Here is a 19507-nt window from a genome sequence, read left to right on the forward strand (position 1 = left end):
CCTCCTCATTCTCTCAGAACTCTTCTAGGAAGAGGGTTATATACTAAGTGTCTTCTTATTCCTAGGCCAGTCCACCCTTCCTGAGTTATTCAGCAATTGTAAACACCCCTATCCATCTGCTTGTACCATTTGGATTTATGTAACTATATTTCCCCAAGAAAGTCTCCTTTCCTTCTCTTGGTACTGTTCTGAAAAAGTGATAGGTGCAAAGATTTGTCTCATTCTTCTGACATGTCTCCCTTCCAGCATCATCCAACAGTCCCACTACTTACACTGTTCAGCTGTGCATTAGATGATAAGCATCATATCTATATATTTCTGCCTTTTTGCAATACATACCAGCAAGGCCTAGCTGGCCTTTCTAGTGGTATTTCCTCGAATGCCATGCAGAATTTTTCCATTTCACTTATCCAGTTTTTGCTGTAGGCCCCTTATATGGAGGTCTCCTTATCCATATCATGGTTAAGGCAGATTCCGTGTGTATTCCTGATATTCCTTGTACATATGTGTCATCAGAGACATTTCAGATCTTGACTTCAGGCCTTCATGTGGAGATCCTGTAATCCAATTCACCTTAAACCAGCTGCTGGGTGTATCCCTTGGAGTGCTCCCACACTCTCGGCCACCTAAGATGCTGTTTGATTTCCTTTATTCATTAAGGAAGTTGTGTGCCTTCATTTCATATGTCCATTCACAATCTACTAGCATATGTTTGGGTAGTAACAACCATTGAAAGTTCTCAACTCCTTAGTTTCTTGGTGAGTTGGTGTTCTTCTCTTGGATCTTGCTCCTTTTTTTCTGATGTTCTTTTCTGCTGTGCAGTGTTTACCTCCTGTAGACTCACAGCCCCTTGCATGTTGCAATGGACAACTCTTCTTAGTATGTTTTGAAGCATTTGACCCTTTTGTAAAAAAAAAGTGTTGACTTATTTTTTTATCTTTGTTTTCTGTTTAACTATTTGTTGGTCACTACAGCATCACCTTAACCCTTCCAGATGACACGCCTTTAGCATTTGCTCCCTCAGTAGTGGCTGTCTTTTCTAAAGTACTCACACCTGTGCTCAGCTCAGACTTCATCACTATTTACATATCCCTGTTGGAGAGGCCACAGTGACTGTCACTGTTCTCTAAAGTTTAGATATAGCAAGTGCCTGTACAGCTTCAGTGCCTCAGTGCTTAGAGTACTGTCTCTGAAGTTTGACAATTCACTTGTAGATTAGGTAAGAGCTTTGCTGAAATCTTCACTCTTTCATCACAAGCAACTGCTTTATTTTGTGACTTTTGTGTTGCTGCTGTTGCATCTAAGTGAGCACATTCTGTACTTCAGAATGCTGCACCACCCAACCCAGATGTGGTTTTTAAGGTTGTTTTGTTGCAGAGTCTACCCTGTTCAGGGTGTTCAAGGGCAGTTGTCTTAGGACTCTGTCCTACAGAAGGAGATGAAACTCTAAGCATTAGAAATTGACATTGCATATTATCATAATGCTACATTTGCTTTGGCTGTTTCATTTCCATCACCGTTTCTTCCCTCCTTTCCTTGTTTTCGGCATAGCGAAAGCTGTTTTCTTGGTTCTGCTTTCTTTTATATCTTTTTCCTGTTTTGATCTGCCTTCATAGAGTTCAGAAGTCTGGGGATGGTGCTTTAGGTGCTGAGCATTGTGAGAAAGGGGGAAAGACTCTGGTAGCCTGTAAAAGTTTTATGAGCAAGGCTAAGTATGTGCCAGTCTTACTCCTGGTGGTGACAGTTCTACGTTGGCTGTTTCATCTCTATCATTACAGTAAGTACACAACATTCATATTCTTGGTTTAAGCAGGTTTGTGTACTCAGGCAACACAGTTATTCCCTTCCACAAAGATGATGCTTCCACTGACCCCAAGAGCTATAGACCTATTAGTACACACTCAGTGGTGAGAGAGCTGGGCACACAGGTTGACAACAACCTTACCTTTGACCACCATGTCTCCACAGTGGTAAGAAGGATATTCTATATTACTCATCTCATAAGTAAGGGCATTGCCTCCAGAGAAAAAGTTATAACCTCCCTGTACTCTTCCCTCCTCAGGCCAATAATTGAGTACAACGCCCATTTAGGTATGCACCTTTCCAAGCACCTGCAGCAACTGGCAAAAAACCACAGAAGTTCCTCACAAGGAAAATTCCAGGTCTTCATGACGATAGTCTGAAATCACTGCACTTTATTCTGTTTCATACAGACTAATCAGAGGTGAGTTCTGCCTTGCATACAAGGCAATCTCTGACCTTGCTTTAAAGGACATACTGCATATCCGTAAATCAAGTGGTACATGGGTTACTTGCTCTAAAGACCTTGACTTGGTATGTTACATTAATAAAATCTGCTGGAGGGACAGATTTGTCTCCCAGAGGTTACCACACCTTTGGAACAGACTCCCACTTCATTGTCAAACAGAGTACCTCTTTGGCCATCTTCAAACAGTCTGGACATTTGGATAGGTGACCGTAAATTCACCCTGGGGGTTCCACCTGTTTCCCTTTTGGACAGGGGCAATAGGTGCTGATCGTGGAAGTAAGGGTAAGAACTTGGTTAGGCTTGTAATGGCCCTAGGGCCATTAGTCTAGTAACTTCCTTTGATCCTAGGATAGCAATGTGTGCGCAATGTGTGCATTAGCATAGCTGTGATTGTTGGAAAAGTTGGGCCAAACATAGGACCCATCATGGAAGCTGTTTTTCATACCTTAGTTTCATATGGCAAGACCATAAATCTTTCTTGACTTTTGCATTCTTGCCTTTATGACTTAGTTGTCTGGTTTGGCGCCATAAATCTTGATTACTTCCCAGTGTTATTGGATGCAGAATTCCAGCCATGTCAGTGCACATTATAGACAAAGGCAAAACAGCCGCACTAAGCAATGTCATGTATTTAAGCTTTAGTCAGCTACTGATGTCAGATTGTCTATGAAAATGTCCTGACTGCTATTTCATAGCAGAATGCCATTACTGTTTATTTTCAAAAAATAATTGCTTACGTTTTATTTATTTATCCTTTGTTGACTGTGCAAGTCCCACTAGACTAGTGACCAGGGAGATCTGAGTTGGTATTTGTACTTACTAGGGGAAATGTAGTCAGGCTACTGGGGACATTCCAATACTCTTCAATAAGTGTGATGTTATCATTTGAGCATCTGAGGCAGATGAGACCTCTGCTTAATGTGTCATCCAAAGGACAGCTGAACATGCTATGAAGTCTAGCTATTCCTTCTATAGCTGGCATGCTGTGTACTGCAGTACTCCATAGCTTTAAATATGAAGCTTTTTAAATACAAGAACAGGCAGAGATGGAGGAGAACGCATAGTGCTTTTTTATATTATACTATATTATATAATATAATATATATTATATGTATTATATATATTATATAGATTGGTAACCTCCAGACACTGGATCTCACCCAATTCAGCTTTAAGGGCAGATCTTGCTTCTTGAACCTGGTCGACTTCTTTGAAACAGTTACCAAGGCCATAGATGAAGGGAAGGTAGTCCACATGGCCTACCTGGACTTCGCAAAAGCCTTTGACACAATACCCCACTCGGGCATCATAAATAAGCTCACCAGCTTGAATATCGACCCCTATGTCACAAGATGGATTGCAAACTGGCTCAGGGATAGAACCCACATGGTCAGTATTGCAGGTGCCATGTCAGACTCCAAACCAGTTACAAGTGGCATTCCACAAGGCTCAGTCCTGGGACCTCTCTTGTTTGGTATATACTTCTCTGAGGTACAGTACAGGCTAATACGGGAGGACTATGGCTGACCAAGTTCGCAGATGACTGCAAGCTGGGTGCTATAATCGACTGTCCAGCTGACACAAGCCTCCTCCAAAAGGGTCTCACAGAGATGGATAACTGGTGCCAGAGCCATGGCCTTAAGCTAAATGCCAAAAAGTGCATAGTCATCCCCTTCGGGAAAAACAAAGTGCCCACAAATTACCACATAGGTGGTAATCCATTAAGTACGGAAGACGTAATTGGGGATTTGGGGACCCAAGTAGTTAGAAACCTCTCTTGACAATCACGTTGCCAGAGTGGTTAGAAAGACCTTCTATATAGCCCACCTTATCACGAAAGGGTTCACATCTGGAACTAGAGAGGTCATTGTGCCCCTCTACTCATCACTCATCAGGCCCATAATTGAATACAATGCCCCATTTGGGATGTACCTTACCCGACACCTGCAGCAACTGGAGAGGCCCCAAAAGTACCTCACCAAGAGGATCAAGGGACTCAAACAGATGCCTTGTGCAGTTTGGCTAAAGAAACTCCAGCTCTACTCAGTTGCTTACTGCCTACTCACAGGTGATCTATGCCTGACTTATAAAGTCATGTCCAACCCAGAATTAATGGACATACTCCACCTCAGGAAATCCAAATCCCTTAGAGCTACACGCTCCAGGGACTTGAACCTCAGCACAGAAATATATAGGAAATGCTGGAGGGACAGATTCATATGCCAGAGGCTGCCCTCACTCTGGAACAGAATCACAGTTCATGTTAGGCAGAGCCCCTCGCTGACCCTCTTCAAGAGAAATCTTGACAAGTGGATGGGAGATCGTAAGTTCACCCCTGGGATCTCTTCTGTGTCCCTGCTAGACAGGGCACAGTAAACTAACCTTAAAAGGAATGTCTTCTGTGACCTACTCTACAGAGGCACAGTAAACCGATCTAAAAGGGTGGCGAAAGCCAAACACACTCTGGCTAGGCTTGTAAATGCCCCAGGGCAGATAGCCTAGTATAAACCTATGAACCTATACATTTGCATTTTTTGTGCTTGCAGAGTATGAAGCATTTATAACCAAACTTGACACAACATTTCTGCACCCACTCGTTTAAAGTCACATATCTGTTCAGCCAGTTTTACTTTCATCTTGTGCGAGGAAATAAAATCTGGTTTGTAAAAGAGCTGCAAAGCAAAATCACCAGTATTTCAAAATGTTTAATAAGTGGTCTTTTTTTTTTTTTTTCTGCCTCTAGGTTAGGATGTCCTGGTTTTACACTACCCGAGTATGAACCTACCCCTGTGGATGAACGAGCATCAAAGTCTCTCTTCTTTCCAGACGAGGCGATAAACCATCATCCAAGATTTAGGTAACTTTTTCGCAGAGTATATTTTATGAATCTATAGTTTCAAAATATGTTTTCAAACATTATAGCATTATATGTTAATCCTCTAAAGAGTATTTGTAAACTTAATGGTAACACATTTTAATGAAATGGTCTTGCTCCCCAACCTGCTGTTTAGCCAAGTATCTATGCCTCATAGCCTTTGAATGTCTAAGCATTGCGAATTATGAGATGGGATTGTATTCTATGCTCACATTTTCTGATACGTCTTTGCCAATCTAAGTCTGCACATTGTGTATATTAATATCTGCCTGTATTCTTTGTCTATATTTTTCTAAACATGTCTGCCTGAGTTTATCACTCGGTGATGTATGTACTGTCACTTTTTTGGTATGTGGAGCTTTTTTCCCAGGGCATCCACTAAAAATGGACATATATCTAGTCGGACTATCCCGGTCAACAAATATAAAATAAATAAATGGGGATTAAACGTAGATTTCATTAGTTTGTTTCGGTAGTAAAACTGGATTTTATATCCTTAATACATTTGTCTTAATTTAAACTGCTCTTTTAACAGATTGTTTACTTTAGGTCATTTTACACTACTGTATTCCTGGTGTCTCACATATAGGTAGTTCCATAAAAAACTGCCTCCATTTCTTTACCATCATTTGTTTAAAATTGAGTTCATCAAATCGTCCTAGGATGTCCAGTTTTCATTCTTAGAAAACCTGACATTTTTCCTTCTTTACTTCTAGTAATACTTGATGGCACCTTCAAAAGCAAACAAATTCCCTTTATAGAATACTATTTTACACAGGTTTTAATTACCACATGGTCCAGGGATGACATTTTATTTTTGTTTTTCTTGCTTGACATTTAATAATTCTGTTATAAGGTGAAAGATGCCTATTTGGAATTGATTATCTTAAAATAACCCTCCGTGAAAACAACTTTTCAACATTTAGGTCATTGTTACAGTAACTTAAGCTATATGGGTTATGCTTTTGCTTTTAGGATAAGACTACCACACAACTTTCAAAGCTTTAGGACACCTCCCACCCATCCAAACTGCCATTGGATTGAGCCAAATTAAAGGCAGTTTGGACGCCAAAAAGCTTCAGAGTGCATCACCTCTGCAGGCTTTGTAGAACTGATGGTTAGCTAGTGACCCTTTCAAGGCTAGTGAGATTACTGCCATGATTACTTACTTATGTAGGGCTTATGTAAACATACCTTGTAAAAACTTATTTTTATTTGCTTATGTAGTATTAGTGGGTGGAGGCAGGATTGGTGCTTTTGTTTGATTGTTGGGGAAACTTTTACTCTAAATCTCAAATTACTGAGGCTCCTCTATCTGCTTGTAAGGTCGCTTTCCCTGCTTAAACATGGAGTAATTTTCAGTCTCTGTGGTTCTTGCTTCTCCTGTCAGAAAATAGAAGAAAGGATATCTGAATGACTCCATCACTGCCTCACCCCGTTTAGTGACTCTGCTGGCTAATACTGGTTCATTGGACCATCCTCCTTTTACTCTTGGCCCATCTGGTGTAGCTCCTCAGGAAACCACTAAGGACATGAAGATTTCTTTGTGCACTGTGATTGTATGGTTACTGTCACAGGGAAGGGAAAACCAGTGTTTTTTTGGGTTGTGGGAAAAGAGCAGATGAGGATTTATTGCTTAGATGAGGTAATGTGCCCAATTACCAGGCTAGTGTTCCAGTAATGGGTTGGTCCCTTTCTGAGGAATCTACTAAGAAAAAAACGCAAAAGCTCTGAAATGTTTCTTTCCTTGTCTCATTATCTATGGACGGTTAAGATTTGCTGAAGGATTGCTCTCTGCTTTTAATATGTTAAATCCTGATTTATCACTGCCTTCTTTTAGAAAAAGAAAATATTTCACTGTGTCTGACAGTGATTTACAGTCAGATAAGCAGAGATGGCAGAGGGAATGTGATTCTTCAGTTATTTCTATGCATGCTGAAGATTCTAATTCAGACAGACAATGTTTTTTATTCAGTGATCTTTCTGGTGTATGCACAACAGAGAACCTGACCTCTCCTCTCTGTCTTTGTTGTGATTCCAAAATTCAGAGTGCTATCCCTTCAAACCCTTTTACCTCTTATAACCTCCAGCAACTTCATGGTAACATTGGACCTAAAAGATGCTTATCATTACATTCCAGTTTACAAAGAGTTCATGTGTTTAAGATGTTCTGTGTCTCACTTACATTATTAGTTCTCTGTGTTGCCCTTTGGTCTGTTCACTGTACCAAGGGGATTTACAAAGTGCCTGGCTCCAGTTATACTGCAGGCCTCAAGGTATCTACTTTTTCTATATTTAGGTGACTGTCTTATATTTGTAGACACTTTCTAGTTGTCGGGATGCTCTTCTATGGGTCATGAAATTCCTGTACAGTCTGAGGTTTCAGATGAACTTAAAAAATCGTGTCTCATCCCTTCCAACTCACTATTTCTTCAGAGATGCCTTCTAGAGTAAGTCCTAGAAAGAGGCTTTCTTCTGTAGACAAGGCACAACAGTGCAATAAAATATTCCCAGACTTCTCCAACCAATTTCAGGCTTCTGCCAGGGAATTTCTTACGATTCTAGGTTTCATGGACTCCATGGCTCTCATAATTCCCCTAGCCCAGACTTCACATGAGAAGAATTTAGTGGTAGCTCAGATTAGTCTCGACTCCGCATCAACACCCCTTTAGTTGTCAGATTCCAGATGTTTTTCGTGTTTCACTGTTGCAGTCATTACATTTGGGTAATCCTGCTGGCAGGTTGCCCTCAGCCGGCCTGAATTCCAAAGTCTTGGGTCCTGCGTCAGCTGCTGTTGCCTCTTCCCTGATGTCAGGTCGTCAGGGGTATAAAAGAAGCAGCCAACACCATTTTCTTCAGTCTTTCTTGCCACGCGGTGCCCAAAGCAGAAGCAGTTCGCAAGTGCCAGTCAGCCAACTCCTAAGATTTTCGTGTTTGAGTTTCAGATCCAAAGTCTTCAATAAAGCTAAGTACCCCGCTGGGGAAACTTTTTTCTTGCTCCAGACCGATGTCAGAAAAAGTTAATAATTGTATTTCTTGTGGAAAGCAAATACCTCATAACGATTTTCATTCTTACTGCATTCCTTGCCTAGGCCCTGATCACAACGTTACTGGTTGTCGGTTTTGTGCTAGATTTAACCAACGCACTATTAAGCGTCGGTATAATTTTGCTTTAAAGTATTTTGGTAGCCAGTTTAATTAACCTGAAATGTCGTCGGATAGCCATCCAACTACCAGAGTTTACAAAAAACGCAAAGAAAAGGATAGAGAAAAACAACCGAGGCCCAAAACAGACGACGAAGCTTCTCCTAAGCCAGTCGCCGGTTCACCAGTTTTCAGTGAGGCGCTTTCGCAGCCCCTGACAACCGCTACTTTAGAGTCGCAGGCTGCTACCGACTCCCACGTGGAGCCGGCCATGCCGCTGGATACTCAAGGTATTGCAGCCTCAGACGCTAATTCCTCAGATGGGTCCGGAGCCGCTGAGCAGGTACTGGCTGCTGAGGGTGTATTCAGACCTAAACATCTTTACATTAAAATGACTTCATCTTCAAAGGCAAAGACTAAAGCATCTTCTAAAGCAAGGAAACAAACTCAAGAGCCACGTGTACAGGCCTCTATGCCCAAAAAAACAGATGATCAAAATGGCCGAAGACCTGATTACCTTGATCAGGGGTCCCCATCCCCCTCCTGATAAGAGGCCTAGGCAAGACACTGACTGAATCTTCAGATCAGGTTATTTCTTCTGATTCTTCTTCTGATCAGGGATATTCTTTACCCCCCTATGAGGATTCTGATGCTGAAGAGTCTATACCTTCAGCATCTCCTCCTGAGGACTATTCCTTTGGGGAAACCTTGCATACCATGAGGGAGCATTTTCACTGGGAAAGCCAAGATTTCTCAGAATCTAAAAAGAGGCTCAGGGATTTCCTTTTACTACCACAGCACAGGCCTCTAGCCATTCCACCTGTGTTAGACATTGTAGATGATGTGTTTTCAGAGTCTAGTTTGACCCCTGACTCCTTACCCCCAGCTCCTGTTAAGCCTGACAGATATTACAGGGCTCCTGACTCTCACAAATTTCTTTTTAAAAACCATGCTGCTGACCCAGAAACTATTTCACAGGGTCCAAAGGGAGTTAAGGCTTCCACAGCTAAAAACCCAACCCCGTCTGACAGAGATTCAAGGGCATTGGATAGATGGGGAAAAAAGGTTTACACATCTGCAACTTTGTCTATAAGGGCCTTAAATTGTCAGTTTCATATGCTCAGGTATCAGCAACATGTCATGGGATTGCTTAAACAGAAAATTATGTTAATCTCTGAATGTGCAGAAAACAATGAAATGCAGGATTTATTGCATGCAGCTGAACAAGTTGGAAAGCAGACTTTGCAATGTGGTTATGATTCTTTGGAGGCCTCCTGCAGGGCCGCAGTTACAGGTTCTGTAATTAGGAGGCATGCTTTGTTAAAGGAACAAAATCTGCCTGATCATGTTAAAGTTAAATTACTAGATGCACCTTTACAGCATGATACTTTGTTTGGTGTTAAGGCAGAAGAGATGATGTCCTTCAAGGATGCATCTGCAGTCATCACATATGGGTTGTCCTGCCTCAGGCAGCCACCGATCGGTTGTTCCAAAAAGTGGCAGGGCGCGGCTGATGATGTAGCCCTTCCCCCGGCGTCAGCGCCTGGGGTATAAAAGAGTCAGCGGCCAGCTCCTGTAATTCAGCTACCAAGACTTCAAAGCTAAGTACCCGTTGGGGACTCTTTCTTGCCTCAGCCGATGTCAGATAAAGTTAATAATTGTTTAACTTGTGGGAAACAAATACCTAGGCCCAGCACGCCGTCTCGGCCTGTTCTGCCTGTGCTTCCTTCAACTCGACTCTTACACTCTTAGGGTGAGTTGGAGTTTTTTTTTTGGGGCTGGGGTTTTTCAGATAATATGTCGCCGGAGACTGACTTAACATTTGATTAAGAAACTGAAGGACAAGGACACGGCCGGGCCGCGGTCCCGGCTGAAACCACGGCGACGCAGCGTTTGGACTGAAAACCACGGCCAGGGTACTTCCTACCACGAAAACCGCCAGCCGACTACCGCCCGACTGAATCAGTTATTGAATTGCCAACAGAAACTGGTGTCCTGGAACCTTCCGACACCCAGCCAGGCCTCCTGCATCCATGTCCATTAAGGCATTCTCTAGGGCTAAAGCTGCTAAACTCTCCAAAGCTTTGCCTCCCAAGGTTATCCCTCAGGGACCCACTACAGGTTCACAGATTCTAAGCTTAGCAGAGGACCTTATCTCCCTCTCAACCTCATCCGGACAGGGGCTTTCAACCTCCTCCAGACAAAGGTCCAGGGTTGAGCCCTCTGATCCCCACTCCTCAGATGAGGCCTCAGATGGTTCTACTCTCTCTCACACCCAGGAGGAGCTTTTTCGCCTATGAGGATTCTGATGCAGAGGAATCTATTCCTTCTCCCCTCCTGAAGAGTTTTCCTTTGGGGAGACACTCCACACTATGAGAGAGCATTTCCAGTGGCAGGGCCAGGAATTCTCTGATTCCAGGAAGAGATTAAGGACCTTCTTGCATTTGCCTCAGCATAGACCTTTGGCTATTCCTCCTGTTTTGAATGTCATTGATGATGTGTACTCTGAGTCTAGCACAACCCCCTGTCAAACCCGATAGGTACTACAGGGTCCCGGACTCGCATCTTCACCTTTACAAGGCCCACACTGCTGATCCGAAAGGGAGTCTGGAGCTTTAGAGATGGGGTAAAAAAGTGTATACTTCTGCTACTCTTTCTATGAGGGCATTGAATTGTCAATTTCATATGATACAGTACCAAGAGTATTTGTTAGATGAATTGCATAAAAAACTGTCTTCACCTGAACCCCTAGATCGCAAATCACTTCAGGATCTGGTACATAACTCCCAACAGGTTAGCAACCATTTCTTGCAATGTGGTTATGATGCATTGGAAGCTTCATGGGCTGAAGGAACAATCTCTGCCAGACCATGTCAAAGCAAAGCTTCTGGATGCTCCACTGGAAAAGCAAAAGTTATTTGGCTCCACGGCTCAGGAGGTCCTAAAGAAAGTTGAAGAAAAGGCAAAATCTGTACAAACTGTCAAAGATTTTCTCCAAGTCCAACCACCAAGATTCAGCAGGAATTGGCCTTCCAAAAATTGGTCCTTTCCAGACACAGAGAGGTTTCAGAGAGGCAAGAACAGGTGTGCCAGAGGTAGAGTGCAAGCTAGAGGCTCCTACAGAGGACGTCAATGGCAGCCTCCCAACCAGAGAGGTAATGCAGGACCTACAACTGCTGCACAAGGACAGGCTCAATGACTTTACTTTGACACCACCAACCAGGGCTCAATAAAGCTTTCTTTATTCTCAAAAAATTGGCACAGTATTACAAGGGACAAATGGACACTACAAATAATAGACAAAGGATACAGGTTCCATTTTCATACATTACCAAAAAGAAAAGGCATGCCAGACCTGCCACCGAATCAAAGGGCAGAGGCTTTGAAATAAATCTCCAGCTTAATGCAAATGAAAGCTATAGAAAAGGTTCCTCTCTCAGAACAAGGCAAAGGATTTTATTCCAGACTATTCCTTGTTCCAAGAAAAGAAAAACAATGGAGGCCTATTCTCAACTTGTCCGCACTGAATACTTATCTCATTGTACCAAAGTTCAAAATGCTGACTCTAGAGCAGCTCCTTCCCATGCTGGGCAAGGGGTCTTGGCTGGTAACTCTAGACCTCAAAGAGGCATACCTGCATGTCCCTATCAGACAAAGTTGCAGAAGACACCTCAGATTTCTTGCAGGTTCAGAGCATTATCAATTCTCAGCATTGCCCTTTGGCTTATCTACTGTGCCCAGAGTATTCACGAAATGCCTGGCATCAGTAATTGCACACTGCAGACTTCAGGGGATTCAAATATACCCATATCTGGACTGCCTTATACAAGCGGACAGCCAACAAACTTTGGTAAAACATTTGAATTACGCCATTCGCCTACTTCAGGCCCTGAGATATACAGTCAACATTCACAAATCAAGACTTGTTCCATCCCAAAGAATAACCTTTCTGGGTGCGAATCTAGATACAACCACCCAAATGGCTTTCCTCACAGAAGAAAAACAAAGTCAACTACCAGATTACTTCAAAAGGCTGACAAGACAAACTCAGCTGACTGCAAGGAATATCCTGCAGGCCCTGGGTTACATGGCTTCTTGCATCCTTCTGATTCCACAAGTAAGGCTGCATATGAGGAAACTACAATGGTACCTAAGGAGTTTATGGTCTCAGCACAATCACAGCTTGGAAACTTTGATACCACTCATTCCATGCCTTCAAAAGGAATTTTTGTGGTGGGCTCAAGCAAGCCAGTCAAACAGGAGTCTGCCCTTCAGCAAACCAATAGCCAGCCAAACCATTCTTCAGACCACGGATGGGGAGCACATGGAGGGCAGATGCATGCAAGGTCTATGGTCACAAAAGAGCTACGCATGCACATAAACCACAAGGAACTGCTGGCAGTGATACATGCAGTCAAGCCTTCAAACCTTTTCTGCATCAAGGCCACCTACTAATAGACAGACAACACCACAGTTATGTGGTACATAAACAAGCAAGGAGGCACCCATTCATATCCTCTTTGCAGACTGGCAATGAATCTATGGGAACTTTCCTTGAAACTCAACATAGAGCTGCAATCTCAATTTGTGAAAGACAATATACTGGCGGACAGCTTAAGCAGAAATATCATGGATGCACACGAATGGATGCTGCACCCAGACATCTTTCTACAGATAACACAATCATGGGGGAGGCCGGACATAGATCTTTTTTGCTTCCCCCCACAATCATCAGCTGAAGAAATTCTGCTCAAGGACATACCACCCACAAGCATGGAAAGTGACTCTTTCAGCTGGAGAACTCTAACAGTGTATGCATTTCCACCTCTCCCATTAATGACCAAGGTCTTACTGAAGATCAGGACAGAACAGCCAAAAGTGATTCTGATAGCTCTGGACTGGCCAAGACAGCACTGGTACCCACTGTTAAAGAGCATGTCACTGCGAAACCATGGCCTCTTCCTCAATGGCCACTGCTCGACACAGCACAATTACAAAACTCTGCATTCCAACCTGAAAACCTTGCAACTAACAGCCTGGAAAATACCTTGACTCCTCCTTAGGATAGGCTATCCCAGAGAGTGAAGGATATTATCATGGAAGCTCGCCGGCCTTCCACAAGAAAGGCATATGCAGCAAAATGGAAAAGATTTCTCATTTGGAACACCACAAAGGGCCTAGATCGACAGTGATGAACATGGCATATCCTGGAATACTTGGCAGAAATGTTCCACAATGGTCTGTCTTACTCTTCCATTAAAATTCATCCTTCAGCAATTTCAGCAGAGTACAATACTGATCCACCTGTCTTCTCACATCCTCTCCTAAGGCAGTTTCTAAGAGGGATTAAAAACATCAAGCCTCCAAGGACACCACCACTGCCTACTTGGGACCTTAACTTCGTGTTGGAAAAACTAACACTGCCTCCCTTTGAACCAGCAGCATCTGCAGAACTACAGTTCTTGTCTTGGAAGACTGCCTTCCTTCTGGCCATAACCTCAGCAATAAGAGTATCTGAGTTACAGGCCCTCATGGCAGTACAGCTATTTATTATTTTTCATCAGGACAGAGTTTCATTGAGAACCAATCCTACATTTATGCCAAAGGTGGTATCCAGGGTCTCATTAAACCAAGCTATTCATTTGCCTACCTTCTTTCCGAATCCACAAAACAAAGGGGAGAAACTTCTGCACACCCTGGACATACACAGACAGTTGTGCTACTACTTGGACAGAACTAAAAGTTACAGAAAAACTGACCAGCTGTTGGTAGCGTATGCTGCTAGTGCACAAGGAAAAGCAATTTCCAAACAGACAATCTCAAAATGGATAGGGAATTGCATTTGTTTTTGTTACTCCTTTCATGGAAAAACTGTGCCAGCTAACATTAGACCTCATTCCACGAGAGCCACAGCCACCTCCACTGCCTTCTTAAGAGGGGTGGCTACCAAGGACATTTTAGAAGCTGCTACATGGAGCTCCATGCATACATTTTCCAAGCATTACAATTTACCTTTATATTCCAGATCCAGAGCAGGCTTCAGTCCTGCAGGGCATTTTAGCTACACCATCCTATACATAGATCCTCCACCTCCAGATTGCTATGGTATTCTACCCATATGTGATGACTGCAGATGCATCCTTGAAGGACATAGTACAGTTTTGTACCTACCATAAATGTAGATGTCCGATAGGTATGCATCTGTAGTCAGGTTTTCCCTCCCTCCTTCCCCTCTGTGGTATTTCCTGGGTAATACTCCCTCTTATAGCTAGCTGGGGTTATCTGTTATGGTGTATTTGTTTTTTATTACTGTGCATGTTTGAAATATTTTGCATTTCTCCAAATTTCCTTAGAGGGCACCTGGCATCTGGGGCAAGAAAAACTGAGGAAGATGGCGTTGGCTGACTCTTTTATACCCCAGGTGCTCGGGCTGCCTGAGGCAGGACAACCCATATGTGATGACTGCAGATGCATACCTATCGGACATCTACATTTATGGTAGGTACAAAACTGTACTTTAACGAAAATGGAGGACAAAGCTAAATCTATGCAAACTGTTAAAGATTTTTTACAAGTACAGCCACCCAGGTTTAGTAGACACTAGCCTACAAAAAATTGGTCCTTTCCTGTGTCAGACAGACCTCAAAGGGGCAGATCCAGACGCCCTAGAGGCAGATCCCAGGAGCAAGGTTCTTGTAGGTCAAAGCAATGGGGTGCTTCTACCTCCAAAGCTGGGGAAGATAAATCACAACCATACAGGAAACAGTCCCAATGACATCCCCTGCCTGCACCAAGCACTTGTCTTCTGGCAGCATCCTTAGGGGGAAAATTAGCAATTTTTGCTCAAAATTGGCGCATTATAACCCAGGACAAGTGTGTTCTAAATATAGTGTCACAAGGCTACAAATTCCATTTCGATACACCACCAAAGGCAAACGGACGGCCAAATCTGCCAAAAAATCAATGGGCAGAGGCACTAAAACAAGTTGCATCCCTCATGGACATGAGGGCCATTCAGCAAGTACCAAAGCAAGGGCAGGGACAAGGATTTTACTCAAGACTGTTCTTGGTACCCAGAAAGGACAAGGCCTGGAGACCGATACTGGACCTATCAATTCTGAACACATTCCTGGATATTCCAAAATTCAGAATGTTGACTTTGCAGCAGCTTCTGCCCATGCTGGGCAAGAAAGCTTGGCTCATGACTGTAGACCTAAAAGAGGCATACCTGCATGTTCCAATCAGACAATCGTGCAAAAGATACCTCAGTTTCAAGGCTGGTTCAATGCATTACCAATTCTCTGCACTGTCCTTTGGCTTATCTACTGTGCCCAGGGTCTTTACAATGTGCCTAGTACCAGTAATTGCATTCTGCAGACAAAGAGGAATACAAATATATCCTTACTTTGACGACTGTCTAATTCAAGCAGAGAACAAGGACAGTCTTCTTCAGCATCTGCCGTTTGTAAAAAGACTTCTAACATGCCTAGGGTACACAGTCAACGAAAAGAAATCAAAACTAGTACCCTCTCAAGAGATAAAATTCCTGGGTGCAAGCTTGAATACAACTGCCCAGATGGCTTATCTCATGCCAGAAAAACAAAGGCAACTGATTACCTATTTCAAAATGTTGGCAACAAAGGCCCAGTTATCTGCAAGAAAAATTCTGCAGGCTTTGGGTTCATGGCATCCTGCATCCCACTAATTCCATATGCAAGACTGCATATGAGGAAACTTCAGTGGTACCTAAAAAGTGTTTGGACTCAACATTGCCACAGCCTGGAAACAATGATTACTCTCATTCCCTGCCTGCAACAAGAGTTTCGTTGGTGGGCAAAGTCTTGTCACCAGAACAAGGGACAGCCATTCCCATTACCCCCAGCAAGGCAGACACTAACAACGGATGCATCAGATTATGCCTGGGGAGCCCACATGGCAGGAAGATGCATTCAGGGCACATGGTCCTCAAACCAAATGCATCTACATATCAATCAAAAAGAGATGCTAGCTGTTCAAAATGTCCTGACAGCCTTCAAGGACCTACTTCATCTGGGACAACTACTGATAAAGACAGACAACACCATGGTCATGTGGTATATAAACAAGCAGGGGGGCACTCATTCTTGCCCCCCTTTGCAGACTAGCCATGACATTGTGGGACACAGCTCTGACTTACCAAGTACATCTGCAGGCACAATTCCTGCCAGGAAAGGAAAATACTCTGGCAAACGAACTAAGCAGAAACCTCATGGATACCCACGAGTGCAAGCTGGATTCACAATTCTTCAGCATGATAACAAGGAAATGGGGATGCCCCGACATAGATCTATTTGCCTCCCCTCAAAACTACCAACTAAGAAGATTCTGCACAAGGACTATCACGGACAAGCATGGAAAGTGGATGCCCCATCTTTCAGCTGTGTATGCCTTTCCTTCACTACCTCTCCTCCCCAAGGTCAGACAGGAGAAGCCAAAGATGGTATTGATTGCCCCAGACTGGCCACGCCAGTACTGGTATCCAATCCTAAGGAACTTGTCTCTATGCCCAGCTTGGATCTTACCTCAAATACCTAGTCTACTGTCCCAGCAAAACAATCGGATCCTGCACAGTCAATTCAGGACATTAAACCTGGCAGCATGGCGGATAATGTAGTCATACAAAAAACACCTCTCAGTAAAGCAGTGATGGATGTCATTCTGGAACCCAGAAGGCCTAGTACTAGAAAGTCTTATGCTGGAAAATGGAAGAGATTCTGTGCTTGGAACCAGGCACAAGGAACTGATACAGCTGTACCAAACATTCCTCAGATTTTGCAATACTTAACTGAGATGTTGGACAAAGGCCTATCTTTTTCATCAATTAAAATTCATGCCTCTGCCATTTCGGCTCATTACAATACAGAGCCACCAATTTTTTTCATCCTTTTACTAAAGCAGTACCTCAGAGGAGCCAACAATTTAAGGCCTCCAAGGAGATTATCAATACCTGCATGGGACCTCAACTATGTCTTGGAAAAGCTCACCCTGCCTCCTTTCGAGCCAGCTGCTACTGCTGATATAAAGTTTTTATCTTGGAAAACAGCTCTGCTCCTAGCAATTACTACTGCAAGACGAGTTTCAGAGCTACAGGCGCTCATGGCTATGGAACCTTTTATCATTTTTTTATCCAGACAGGGTCTCTCTGAGGACAAATCCAACATTTATGCCTAAAGTGGTGTCCAATGTGGCTCTTAACCAAACTATTCATCTGCCAACTTTTTACCCAAATCCACAGAACAAGGGGGAGAGAATTCTGCATTCTTTGGACGTACACAGACAACTTAGATTCTACTTGGACAGAACCAAAGCTTTCAGGAAGACAGAGCAATTACTAGTGGCATATGCTGCAGGAACACAAGGAAAGGCTACATCAAAGCAGACTATTTCCAAGTGGATAGGCCACTGCATTTGTTTCTGCAATTTACACCATGGCAAACAAGTGTCTAAGGGCATTAGGCCACATTCCACCAGAGCTGCAGCCACTTCAGCAGCCTTTCTCAGGGGAGTACCAACCAGAGACATTTTAGAGGCGATTACTTGGAGTTCAGTGCACACCTTTACAAAGCATTATCATCTGCCACTCTACTCTAAATCCAGGGCAGGCTTTGCCACTGCAGTTCTGCAAGGCCTCATAGCTGCTCCTAATGCTGTTTAGCTCCAGCCCCCCAACCATAGCTTTGGGACTCTACCCAAATGTAATGACTGCAACAGTGAAACACGAAGAACATAGTACCATTGTGTACACTTAGCATAAATGTAGATGTTCGAGTGTATTCACTGTTGCAGTCCAGGTTACCCACCCACCATCCCCTTTTTTCTCTGTGGATCTTATCTTATCTTTCCTTCTCTGATTCATGCACCCTATGTGGTGTATTTGCTTATAGATGAAGGTAAAATTTATATTGGTGCACTTATTGATTTTTATATATATATATATATATATATATATATATATATATATATATATATATATAATATAAAGTTTGGCTACCCTTTTAGGGGGCATCTGACATCTGGGGGCAAGAAAAACTGAAGAAAATGGCGTCAGCTGCTTCTTTTATACCCCTGACGTCAGGGAAGAGGCGACGGCAGCCGACGCAGGACCCAAGACTTTGGAATTCAGGCCGGCTGAGGGCAACCTGCCAGCAGGATTACCCAAATGGTAAGTGTACACAACTGTACTTTCTGGAGTTTGTCAGAAGGGAATTACTCTGCTGGGCAGACTATCTCTCAGTTCAGGTCTCCCTTCACACTTCAGCCTTCCTCGTAGTCTGACACAGCAGATACCTTCTCATTACCTTGGATTGGAATGTTCTTGTATGCCTTTCAAATGATACCCTGTGTTCTTCTAAAGATCCAGAAGGACTCTCCAGAGATTGTGATGGTGACACTCTTTTGGCCCAGCCAACAGCAGTTCACCCTTTTCTGAAGGTGACAAGGGTAAATGACAAGCTTCTGTACAAGGCTGGTTGTACTTGCATAAAACAGGGGTTGTTTGATGTACCTCAACCTGAAAACACTTCAACTAACTGCCTGGAAGATAGTTTTGATATCTTTTCGGCATTTTCGAAGATGTGCAGCAGGTGTTAAGGGAGTTGCAAACAGCTACTGGAAAATCATATATACACTGACAATATTTTCTTGTTGATGCCACTCTAAGAACCGGAATCCTTTCAAGGTCCAGTTGCTTCTGGTTCTTTATTATTAGTGTGAGTTTTAATTCTCTGGCCTTTCATATTCCTCTGTCAAGTTTCATTTTTCTGCCATTTTTGCTTGCCTACCCTTAGATCCCCTCTTTATACCTGTTCTCAGTTCAAGCAATTTTTGAACAAGATTTTCCATGTCTAACCACCTAGTAGAACGCAAGTGTGTCCTCCTTGAGGTCTTAATTTTTTTGCTTGAAAAGTTGATATTTCTTCCATTTGAACCAACTCATCAGGCTGGCTTGAGGATCTTAATGTAGAAGAATGTAGTTCTCGTTGATCTGACACCTGCAAGACGGTTATTAGACTTACTAGCTCTTATGGTGAGTCAGCCCTACCTCATTTTCCATAATGACTTTTTTCTGGGGGAACTAATCCTTTTATACCTAAAGTGATTTCAGAATTTACTTTAAGCTAGACTGTTAATTTCACCGTATTCCTTCCACAACCTAAAAACAGTGGCAAATAGATCCTCCT

General features: G+C 43.1%; 1 protein-coding gene across 1 annotated transcript in view; it reads left to right on the forward strand.

Annotated features, from left to right (window-relative positions):
- Positions 1 to 19507, forward strand: part of GCLC (glutamate-cysteine ligase catalytic subunit) — a gene marked incomplete in the record, with an annotated part of 1017552 nt that overhangs the window by 187817 nt on the left and 810228 nt on the right. Inside the window, 1 exon segment of the mRNA XM_044063752.1 lies at positions 5013 to 5126. Within this exon segment, the coding sequence (XP_043919687.1) occupies positions 5013 to 5126 (114 nt within the window).

The sequence above is a fragment of the Protopterus annectens genome, chromosome 2.part2, assembly GCF_019279795.1.
Source record: "Protopterus annectens isolate FY-2018-M chromosome 2.part2, PAN1.0, whole genome shotgun sequence".
NCBI lineage: Eukaryota > Metazoa > Chordata > Ceratodontiformes > Protopteridae > Protopterus > Protopterus annectens.